This window comes from Ctenopharyngodon idella, chromosome 3, assembly GCF_019924925.1.
Source record: "Ctenopharyngodon idella isolate HZGC_01 chromosome 3, HZGC01, whole genome shotgun sequence".
In the NCBI taxonomy this organism is placed as follows: domain Eukaryota; kingdom Metazoa; phylum Chordata; class Actinopteri; order Cypriniformes; family Xenocyprididae; genus Ctenopharyngodon; species Ctenopharyngodon idella.
Window position 1 is genome coordinate 32,890,006 of NC_067222.1, and position 12,827 is coordinate 32,902,832.

General features: G+C 37.0%; 1 protein-coding gene across 2 annotated transcripts in view; it reads left to right on the top strand.

The window, feature by feature from the left end:
• The window catches only part of rab11fip4a (RAB11 family interacting protein 4 (class II) a), a 58,750-nt gene that overhangs the window by 923 nt on the left and 45,000 nt on the right, over positions 1-12,827 (top strand). For both annotated transcript variants that reach the window (XM_051888471.1, XM_051888472.1), the window contains one exon: positions 9,527-9,614. In XM_051888471.1, coding sequence (XP_051744431.1) covers positions 9,527-9,614 — 88 coding nt within the window. Of the gene's footprint in view, positions 1-9,526; positions 9,615-12,827 lie in introns of those variants that run through there.

Sequence of the window (12,827 nt, forward strand, 5' to 3'; positions counted from 1 at the left end):
TAAAAAAGTTTCCATTCCCTTTGACTTCCACTGAATGGACAAAAAATACAAAGGAAAGCAATGGGAACCGAAACTGTTTGGTTACCAACATTCATCAAAATCTTTTGTGCTTCACAGAAGAAAGAAATTCATACAAGTTTGGAATGACATGAGGATGAGTAAATAATGACAGAATTTACATTTTTTGGGTGAACTATCCCTTTAACATGAATGTAAAATTCATTCAGTTTTTCCCTTCGCCGGAGTTTGATTGACAGGCGATCTAACCAATCATAACGCCGAATCCGCCATTTTGTCCGACAAAGCAGTCAGGGGGGTTAGTAGATTAACGTTAGTGGGCTTGAACTTGAAAAATGATGTGTACTGACGTCTTTCTGTGGTTGAAATGTGGTTTATTCATGTTTATTTGATGATATAAATTAACTAGTAAGAAGAGATGATTTGTTCATGAGCTGCTTGATCTGAGGCGTTACAGCGATCTGTCACGACACATTAAAGAGCCAAAAAACGGTATTTATTGTTTAAATTTCTTTAAAAAGACAAAATTTGAGACTGTTTCATATCAAAAGTAACCTGCTCTGCCTTGTCTGTCGACGCATTGTCAGCTTCCTCTTTGCTCCGCGATGTATTTTTCACTGCGTGAGAACATGATGTGGCGTGAGAGCGCCATGGCTTGTCGGACATAGCAACAGTAACTAAAGGGGGCGGGTCTTTGCGAACGGTCAATTAAGACAATTATTTCATTGAAAATATAACATTGCAGTTCTATTATGTTTCAAAATGAGATGATGCACTTGTTTAAACAAGGCCATGGGGGATTCATATCGTTGCTGAATGCCATTCCAGCATGTCCGATAATGTAGAAATATTATGTTTGGTAAAGGTTAACATGATCTACTATCTTGGGTAATTATTTGGTCAGAAAATAGACAAATTACCTAATGGTTTTCCCCATTTGTTGTACTGAAGACATTGTGATACTTGGCTTAAACATCATACAGGATACATTGAAAACTACATATTGAAATTCTTAAGCAGCCCTTTTTTAGCTTTGGTAATCAAAATCACCGTTAATTTAATTTTTAAAGTTGATCATGATGTAATGTGCGTTCTGTTGTTTGTAGAATAATTCTCATTTCAAGCAGTGCGCAGTAACTGTAGATCTTGACCTTGCATTTCTGGCTTCGGTGGTTCAATGTGCTTCTTGAAGACCTGCCAATAAATGCTTTTGTCTAGAAATCTGTCTAATGGAGGGCACGTCTCCTCGGAGTGACCAGTCAATATCCACTGCCCTGAGTCTTGCTGCTGCTGCTGAACATCATTTGAGCTGAGTTTGTGTATTTTGATCAAAATTGCTGTTTACACTCAGTCACTCAGAAGACATTATGTAGCACTCTGTTGACAAAATAGAGCAAGTGAACTTAACATAGATTTATTAATTATATTAAGTAGAAGTATTTAACTTGGCAACATAATGACAACCCGATTGACTTTCATAAGGATTTATTTAAGATGTGGCATTGTTTTTCGTGCTGTCTGTCAGTTCAGCTTATCTGCTCTGGAGAAGTGCCTGTATTTAGAGCGTGACCAAAACAAACAACATAATGGGAATTACAGGTGCTTTGGCTAATCCTCATTATCTTTTTCTTATTTACAGAGACGTCTATTACTCTGCCCGGTTGGGCCACACTGCGTTTGTCTGTTTAGTCACTCATCGTACTTTGTTTTAAATGAATTAGACGTTACACTGGAGTAGCTGGAGCCTGAATGTGCTTTCTCGTATAGCAGAAATAACGGCTATAAAAACACTCATTTCCTTTACTGTCACCATTGCAGTCATGTTTAACACTCTGAGGATACTGAAAAGGCCTGGAAATGCAGGGTGGTGTTTAAGATAAGGACATGCAGGTTGTTTTGGATCTGTAGGTTACACAAACTTCACAAAAGATGGCTGGATTTATCAGGGGGCATCTTGAGATTGACTTGAGAGTGTAGTCTGAGTTTTGGTGCTCGCGGTTGACCGTAGCAGAAGTATTTATTTTCTTTACGTAGTCATTTTTTCTGCTCTGTGTGCTGCTCAACCATGTGCAGCCATTCTTGATGGTCATTTGCTGTTTTATTCAGCTGATTAAGATGTTTAATTGGCTTCCTTTACACATTCAATTTAATCCATAATGAATTGTGGTGCCTCAAGGCTCTTTGACATTTAAAATGAGTCTCTGTGGTCTCAGTGGACGGCAGTAATGAAAACGGTTTGAGCAACCTGCCTCGATTTGCCTAAATCTTTTTTTTTTAGGAGATCTCGATGTTGTGCACAGCTTATTTGACCACAGGTTCATAATATCGAACATGCTTACATTCAGCATTAGGTGTTTTTAGAGATTCAGTTTTATTATTTGTGTTTTTGTAATGATTTACTCTATCTTTAGGCTCTGCTATCCCAGTCATTTTGAATTATTAATGTAATCATTAAGCACACAGATAATCTAATTTGACTTCCGAAATACCCCATGCCAGCTCCAAGAGTCGTCACAGTATATTTTTACAGCACATTAGGTCGTGTGACTGTTTTGCTTGCTAAACACCATGAGCAGTATGCAGGAATCAGCAGTGGTGACAAATGGGTTGATTTTATCTGATTGATAGTGGCACAAAGCAGAAGGACACAGTAAGAGTCGTCATTCTAAACCTTCATTACAGAGTCAAACCAAACCAAAATACAAATCATTACTGCTGCAAAGGACAAACTCGCAATGTTTTGCTGTTATGTAATCACCTCTGAATGAGGTGTAAATTATAATGTGTTATTATGTAAATTACATTATCTCAGTCTCCAAAAAAGGTTGTATATATGTTGCATTTTCTGTTATGTATATGATTTTTATGGTGTTTTTGTACAGTATGTTTTTTTTGTTTTTGTTTTTGCTGTTATTTATGTATACTACTGTTTGGGGTTTGTAAGATACACACCAAATAGTGTACACCAGAGATGGATTAATAATAATAATAATAATATGATGATGATTATGATGATGATAATGATGATGGATTATAGGTACTAAAGATTCAGTGATGGGCTTTCATTTTGCCATTTTGTTATTTACCATTCAAAAGTATGATAAGATTTTCTTTTTTTTTTTTTTTGACAGAAGTCTATTTTGCTCACTAGGCTGCATTTGATCAAAAATACAGTAAAACAGTAATATTGTGAAATAATACAATTACAATAAAATGAATATATTTTACAATGTAATTTATTCCCGTTATGGTAAAGCTGAATTTTTGGCATCATTACACCAGTGTTTTTAGTGTCACATGATCCTTTAGAAATCATTCCAATATGATGATTTGCTGCTCAAGAAAAAAAAAATTATGAATGTTAAAAACTACGGAGCCCCGGACATGACATGCAGGAAAAAAATAGTAGGCTAAATCATGTGCACGATTTACTATTTCGTTCCCTTGATTTATAAATCATGCACATGATTTATAAATCAAGGGAACGAAATAGTAAATCGTGTGCTCGTTTTAGCAAATCGAGGGAACGAAATAGTCATTCGTGCACACGATTTAATTTTTTTTCTTGCATGTCATGGCTCTGTAAAAAACAGTTGTGCTACTTAATATTTTGTGAAAAATTGATACATTTTATTCAGGATTCTTTGGTGAACAGAAAGTTCAAAAGAACAGCATTTATTTGAAATATAAATCTTTTGTAAAATTATGGCCGGTTTCACAGACAGGGGTTGGCCTAAGCCAGGATTAGGGGTTGGCCTAAGCCAGGATTAGGCCTTAGTTCAATTAGGGCATTTGAGTAGTTTTCATAAATATTCACTAGAAAAAAAAAAACATTACTGGTGTTTATCTTGAGACAAAACAATGGCACTGACTCATTTTACGACAAGTCAGTGCAAGTTACTTCCAGTTCAAACAGCTCAAACATGCATTTTAGTCTAGTACTAGCTTAAGCCTTGTCTGTGAAACCGGGGGTATGTCTTTACTGTCAATTTTTATCAATTTAATGTGTTCTTACTGAATAAAAGTATTCATTTCTATAAATAAAACTTTTAATGACCCCAAATTTTTGAACGGTAGTGTAAATGTTATATTTTTAAAATGTTATATTTTTATGTGGTTTCATTTTAATTTGATGGTCCCTTTATTCTGTTGACTATGAGTAATGTTGCACCTACATGTCTACTAATTCTCATTAGAGTGTCAGTATTAGTAGACTGGTAGGCAGGGGCGCCGCTAAGGGGGGAATGTTAGGACGATTCTAAGGGCCCGTGCACTTTTGGGGCCCCCAGAGATCGTTTTTATTAGTAGTAACAGTCAGTGCTCGAAGTGGGCCGGTACGCACCGGTTGCAGTTGCACCGGTTCTTACATGTTGCCGGTAATCTGAACGCCCACACCAAAACGTAGAATCATCAGACTATTAGTTAATTTTATACATCGCACATTCTGAGCTTTTATAAGCTGTTCGAACTGAACGGATCAATTGTCTGCGCAATATGACTGTGACTGAAGCCCAATTGTTTAATTTTGTATGAGTGGCACGTGAATCACCGTACCGCGTTCACCAGCGCGCTCCAAAAGATTTGCATGAGCCGTTCCTATGTGACACTGATGATAAAATGTGCCACCCATTTGGATTCTATTGAGGATAGTAAAACGCTACGGAGAAAGTCGAACGTGATCTAAAACAGCCACTAAGAGGACTGATGAAAAGAAGGGAAAACATCATCCTGCAAGCTTTTTAAACTCATGAAGACCACATTTACTAGAATTTATCACGTTCTATTGTATTTATTGTGGCAAATTTTGACGAGTTGTAGAATTTATAATAGTTAATCTGTTAAGGGAATAGATTTTTCACTAAAGATTTATATTACATCTGTATACACTATAGTTTCTAACTGTGTTGCTATTTTTCATAACAAATGCAATAAAAAGAAAGAAAGAAAAAATTGTCTTACCTCTTGATATATTCTTATTGTAACAAATGCTCTAGTTAACAATTACAAGAACTATGTTATTTTAAGGCCGAGTACAAGTTAGAAAGAGCTAGGTTGACTTGTATGTTTGATGCGGAATGGGTGCGGTAGGGGGCCCAATCTCAAATTCTTTCATAGGGCCCAAAATTGCTAGCGGTGCCCCTGCTGGTGGGGTTAGGGTTTGTAGAATATGTTGACGACATGTACTTACAAATTTACTTACAATCAGTAGAATGTAAGGTAAGGTCATGGGTTTGTCACGTGTTTCCGGTGTGAGTACGCTGTGCGCGTTTGGCTGCCGCTTCACGCCGGGCTGTTTGTCTGTTTTGTCCTGTTAAAATGTGTTTTTACGTCTTACACACTTCACCTGGACTTTAACTGGACAATTCATTTTATGATTCCCGCTGGTGCGCAGAGGTGGTGTGCCCCACTATGCCGGTTGTTGGGTGTTTCATCTGGCCTACCTGAACCCGCCGGCCTGCCTGCCTGCCGTTGTTTGCGGTGTGGATGCTTGGACGGAATGTCCCTATGTCGAGTTTTCTCGCTTGCCGTTTGGGGTCTGCTCTGCACTCGATCGGGCTCTGGTGAACATCAAGTTATCACCGAGTGTTCCCGTTTGCAGTTCGAGGTCCTGGAGTTTGCACTTTTTGGACATTGCGTTCAAACTTCGAGGTGCCGTTTGACGCGGTTTGCTTGCACAAGGGACTGTTTGCTGAATTTTTATTCTACTGCTTCTGTTGCACAGACAATCTAGTCAGATCTTTTTATCTGTCTCACTCTGGATTATGCATTTTATTCCAATACCATGATTATCTGTGATGTTTGATATGTATACTGTATTGTTTCTTTGTATTGTATACTGTGTTTTTCTTGTGTTCATGTTTTGTTTGTAAAGTGCTTTGAGCTCTGGAAAAGCGCTATATAAATTAAACTTATTATTATAATGTCTGTTGGGCGACCATCACAATAGAGTTAGATATAGCAGATATTAAGCAGACTACTAATACTGTTAGTTGACATATAGGTGCAAAGTTACTAATAGTCAACAGAATGTTCAAAAGGGACCATCAAAATAAAGTGTTACCTTTTATGTTTTTGTAATTTTTTCGTTACATATTACTTTACTTTTCATTTTTGTTAGGGTTATTTTCCCTTTCTCTATTTAAATGGATACTATTATAACAGAATACAACTGAAGTTGGAAAAATAATCCTGTAATAAGTGCAGTGAAGAAAATGGCTATAAAGTAGTGCTTGTCATTAGTCAGAAGCAAATGTTTTTGTGCCACATTGTACCATTTGCAGTGATACAGTTGGGTGCTTTGTGCAGAAGGAAGTGATATAACAGCCTGAGTGTGAGTGTGAGGTACAGTCACAAATGACTGGTCTCTCTACATGGCGCAAGTCACAGATTCTGAGTCACAGTTGTGAGGAACAGTCATGATAGCAGCTTGAATGTTTGTAATGACCATCTCTAAGTCCTGGCAGGTCTTCTCACCAATCAATCCTCCATTTCTTTTCTTTAATCCATCATTTACATTCGTTCTTAAACCTTTTAAATTGTTATCAACTTATATCCATCCCTTCTTCCATTTTCGTTTCCTATTATTTCATACCCTTTTTCTTTGAAGGCTCTTTCAGGTCACCTTTTTCTTCATCCTCCATCTAGTCTTCACCTTCATTCCTTATTCCTCCCTCTCGTCTCTCCCCTCCCCTTCTCCATCTCCTCCTCCAGTCCATTTCCTGATGCTGTATGAGGTTGCGGTGATTGGTATGCATGAAGAGCACGAGGATGTTTCAGTGCAGAACGTGTGGTGAACATGTGTGCCTCTGCTCTCCTTTCCCTCCCACGGGCTGCACTGTGCTGGCCTTGAAGAGCGCTTGCTAACGTTGAGCCCTTGACACAACGCTCATTAACAACAGCACTTCTTCACAGGGACCCTGATAGAACACACTGTGACAAGATGTGAGGGTCAACAGCATCTGACTGAGCTTTAAGTTAATCGTAGTTCATAGATGTTGTATGAAATGCAGAACTGAAAACAAAAATGGTGCTTATCACGTATGCTGACTGTGAAAATGAAGTTTGATGAAAGACTCTTGTTTTGATGTGCTCAGTGAGTTCAAAGAAACAAAGAGTTGGTAATGAGCCTGGAGCTATTCTGGACGTGGTGTGAATTTTTTATTTTTGCTGATGGAGCCAGTTTTAGTAATGTAAACTGAACGCAAAGAACATCTTTAAAGGGTTGGTTCACCCAAAAATGAAATTCATCTTCGAAACAGAAATAAAGATAATTTTGATTTTTAATCAAATGATTTTTAATGAAATCTGAGGGATTCATTCCCCCTAAAACCTCCACGCTTCAAAAAAATCATAAAAGCATCGTAAATGTAATCCAAATCTTTATATGTGAATAAAAGCCTAAGTTAAATCTGTTCATCATACTGTATAAAGCGATCGTGTTTCTTTAGAAGACTTGGATTACACTGTTAAATTTATATGGATGTATTTATGAACTATTTTAAGCGTGAATGTTCCGATGTAATGGACGTTCGATGGAGGGACAGAAAAAATATATTTAAAAAATATCTTTATTTGTGTTTCGAAGATGAGCAGAACATCTTATGGTTTTGCAACAACATGAGGGTGACTGATGACAGCATTTTTATTTTTGGGTGAACTCGTTGGGTTCAACTTCTTCATTCGTTGCAGGAGAAAATGATTGAAACTCACGGAACCATAACAATCCTTCTTTAGGAACTGCACAAACTGCTTCCACCGCAACGACCATGCAAGTATCGTACATTTAATGAGGTGATTTAAGAAATAATAAGCTGATGGTTCTTTTCACGGTTTAATGACTCTTTTAATAGCTTCATTCCCTGTTTCCATTTCCGGCTTCATTCTGTCACTTTTCATTTTACTGTGTATGTGTGATTGTGTGTCTGTGTTTGTTAGATTAGTTGTGTTCGTGATTTAGTTAATAAAACTTGTGCACAATACATATTTGGTTCTGATTCCCTGCCTGAAAATAAATGTCACTTAAATGAACGATCTTGTTACAAGCTCTAAGTGCTGTAAATGCTAAGAAAGAATTATTTTTCTGTGGCTGTGGAAAAATTTCCTTTTCTTAGAATTAATTATTAATCAATACTGCGTGTTCACAGGACGAACCGATTAATTGATTGTAATGTTAATGTAGCTACATCAAGTTAATCCAGTTAACTGATCCAGATATTCATAATTAATCATAACAAGTTAGGAATAATTATTAATATTTCCCTTTTGAGCTAATTTACTACAAAACCAAACTTTTAAATGGTAGTGTACATGTCAGTTGCATTCTTCTGTAGGTCTCTCTGAATTACTTTCTCTCTATGCCTGAGCTGAAGTAGTGGAGAAATTTGGGCCAAGTGATTTATTTAGCCCATGTGTGCTCCTCTGTGTTTGACACCATCACACAGATGCATCACATCACCTGATTTCATGGCTGCTGCATGTGTTTGATCTATCTGTTAGAGCTATTGCACTAAACAACTCTATATCCGTGGCAGCGTTGTGAATGAGGTTTTAAGGAGAGAGCTGCGAGACTGAGAGGTTGTCAAGAACACTTCAGCTCCTCTTGAAGGTGAATATATTTAGAAAGGAGTGACGTTGTCAAGGAGCTGTGTGTGAGGTGTGAGTCACAGTTATGATGATTTCTGTGTTACCATGGAATGTTTTCTCATAAACTTGAACAAGTCTGGCAGCCCTTAAGGGCAACTATCCCATAGGAATGAAAGATTACTAATGAGATATCATTAATATCTCCCTCGCCATGAATACAACCAAGGTAGCTGGCATGGTGTTGAACTATAAACAAACAAACCTTAATTTCTCAGTTTCTTATGGATGTGAGATTGAAGATGTTTACTAGAGAAAAAAGACCTAGTAATCTCATATCACTATGAACATGCTATGAAGTATGAATGTTTCTTATCAAATTCTTCCAAGACAAAATTATCTGAGCTATGCATTTCACATTCATTTGATAGCTTTAAACAGACTGTATGGTAACAATGGTCTGTTTGTTATCTTTAGGGAATGTTAGGCAAGAACATTTGAGACCGAGAAATATATTAAGTCTTCTAAGCCATGAAAAAGCAGCTGCTGAGCAATACAGTATTCACTGTTATCAGAAAAACATGGTTTAAAAGATATAGCTACGCTTGACCAAGGTGTTTGAATGCACATCGTCTATGAGTTGAGTAAGCGAGTCGTGTCGCGTGTCAGCAGAATGTCAGGATCAGTCTATTTCTCTTGGACAGCTGTCCATCACAAAGACTTGCTGACAGTGGGAGACGACACATCCTGACAGCAGCTGTTCGCAGCATCATCTGTGGGAGGTGAAGCTGACCACTGATAATACACACATCCTCTCATTTATTTATAGTAAGGTACCATCCTGTACGTGTGATCGCCCTCCTCATTATGGTGACTTTGTGGTTACCATTCTTACGACTGTCCTCTTTTTTTTTTTTTTTTTTTTCAGGTAAAGAAGTTTGCCAAGTATCTGGATCCCAATGCTCATGGCAGAATTAACTTCAAAGATTTCTGTCATGGAGTGTTTGCAATCAAAGGTAAGAGGACGGTTCCCCTCGAGCAGTATTTCATGCCCATGCCCACATTGATGAATCTCTTCTCATTAGATCAAAGGGTTTCATCATCAGATGATGAAATAAAGAGCTACACTGCAAAAGTAATTTGCCTATTCAGTCTCGTTTTCCAGTAAGAATATCTAAACATGCTCAAAACTAGATACATTTAATTGAGAAGATAAACTGTAAAATGAGAACACTTTATTTATTTATTTTTTTAAGAGAGAGTTGAGAATTAATTGTCTTTACCTTACCCCAGGGTTTATGAGGGAACTGTTGAGGGTTTGTTTAATGATGAAAAGTTATTAATTAATTAAATCATAAAAATGTAACACTAAAACAAATAGATAAAAATAAATAAAATATAATTTAAAGTCCCCCTGTAGTAAATAATTTTATCCCGTAAAACTTATTTTTGATCAGCAAAATGACATATTTTAATGTTTTTTCCTGTGAAAAGTAGCTGTGCCTTAAAATAGCTTGAATGTAAGTCTACACCCTTGCCTCATTTATCCTCAAAAGTGGATCTATGAATATGATAATTAGCCCCGCCTCCACTCACTCACACCAGCTCAGAGATCCACTCGGTCAACTTACTGAGGTAAACGCTGCACTGTGGTATCGCTTTTTACAACGTCGGACACATAACGGTAATTAATATGATTAGCCTTTTGTTTGACTACATTATCAAACAGCTAATAATGTGTTGCTAATGTTACACAAACCATGTTTACATTCACAAGTCAGACAGCTGTCTTCTAACAATCAGTATCCTTAGAAACGCTTTGAACAACTGAGAACATCAGTGGAGAAAGTCATATAGTTCATCATAACATCGTAATATAGATCAAACACCAGCCATATTGCTAAATCTACCCGATTTTTCATATCAACAGAAAAATATACAGGATAACCTTCTCTTAAGACTCCCTTGCTTCAAAGCAGTCATTGTAATGATATGCTAAAGCCCGCCACATTGGTTACAAGGTAGTTTGTGACGTCACAGACACCAACGATTTCAAACTGCTTTTTTTGAAACTGTCTTTGGGTTACTGCAGTTTTAAACTACTCACTAAAATACTCAGCAATGGTGTTGACTTATGAATTTACACATGGCTTGTCTTAAAGCATATTAAAAACACCACATAGACATATAAATAACATTAAAAATTTGATTTTCACCACAGAGGGACTTTAAAAATAAAATTAAATACATTTTTAAAATACAAAACAATCAAAATACTGTCAAACATCAGTCAAAATCAATATAACACAATAAATATAATTTACTTGTTTACCTGTATGTTATGAGACCATTAACCAACTTCAGAAAAACGTGAACATGCAAATGTGTTGTTAAATTATTGAAATATTAACTAAAAATCTAATATTTTGGGTAAAAGGGGTTCAGCAATCAAAAAAGTTTTGGAATCCCTGCTTTACCCCAATAAATAATGCAATAAAAGTTAGTTTTATTGGAAAACGACAAAAATACTGATTATGAAAATAATTTTTATACATACTATAGCTTTCTTTCAGCCCTAAATGTTCTGACATCAAATAAAGAGCACATCTCTTGTCACACACAGCTCTTTTGTCACACACAGCTGTTAAAGGGATAATTTACCCAAAAATGAAAATTACGCCATGATTTACTTACCCTCAAGCCATCCTAGGTGTTTATGACTATCTTCTTTCAGACGAACACAATCTGACATATATTTAAAAATATCCTGCCTCTTTCAAGCTTTACAATGGTAGTGAACGTGGGGCATGTTTTGAAGCCCCCAAAAAATGCATCCATCCATCATAAATATAATCCATACGGCTTCAGGGGGTTAATAAAGGCCTTCTGAAGCAAAGCGATGGGTTTTTGTAAGAAAAATAACCATATTTAAAACTTTATTAAGTATAATAAACTAGTGTGCATGACGCAATGACGAACGTGGAAGCGCAGAGGATAGAGCAAAACAAAACATCGGTCACAAATTAGAAATCTAAAACAAGAAATTTTAAAGAAAAATGTTGGAGGATTTTGATATAAGAGAAAAGGAGCTTGAGTTTGTTGCACAGCCCTAAACCGCAAGAGGCGTCTAAGCTTTCGATACTCCTACATCCTGCGTCACGGGTTACTCATTTGGCGCAAGTCGACTTTCGCAGTATGTGTACGGTCGTCTGGCATAAGCTAGTTATTATAGTTAAGAAGGTTTTAAATATGGATATTTTTTTTACAAAAACCCATCGCTATGCTTCAGAAGGCCTTTATTAACCCCCTGGAGCCATATGCATTATATTTAGAATGGAAACATGCATTCTTGGGGGCTTCAAAACCCTCCGTTCACTACTATTATAAAGTTCAGCACGAAGTATGGCAAACTGAAACGGTCTCCAGAGATGAAGACTGAGTGCTAGTCACTGTGTTCCTTTAGACAGAGACTGCCCGTGTTTCCCCTGACTTAAAAAGACCAAGTGGTGCATTGTTACAGAAATAAATGCAATTCTTATCTCCAGACAAGTACAGTTATTATCACTTCATTTTATTGAACAATTCGTCTGAAGAATCCAAAGATCGATAAAGGTGCACATCAGCTCTGTCTTTTTAGCTTTCTACATTCACTTCTATGTCTAGAATTGTAAGGGAAAATGAATAGCCTGAGTGAGCTCAATCTGATTAGAGATCTCTGCTTCAACGCTGAACACTCTTGATCTGCCTAATTGAAAATAACCACATTTGAACAACAAATTTACGAGTATCCCTGGGTGTGCCTTTAATTAAAGTTTATCAGATTGAAATATTTTCCCATATAATGACAGCATAGTAATTCACTTGTTAGCGTGGGTTGTGCTTCTCAGTTAAAAGATGGGGGGATGTTATTCCTGATTATAGCGTCAATCCTCACTATGGGATATTTTTTAGGGTTTCACAGACACAGTTACTGTGTAATCATGGTTCAGCAATCTAATTTCACATTATTTATAGCTGTTTTAGGACACTTATTGTCTTGTCTAGATGGGCACACTCGCTCTTCCCTGTTTCACTGTCATTAAGAGCACAGTAAACAGGGTTACGTTTGTCAGCCTGGGACACTCGCGCTGCTTGGCAGACTTATGAAGCCCAGATCTGCCAGCTGAATAGGCAGGACACCAGCAGGCACGGGGACCCGGGTACGACGTCTCTGTGCCAGCGCTCTATGG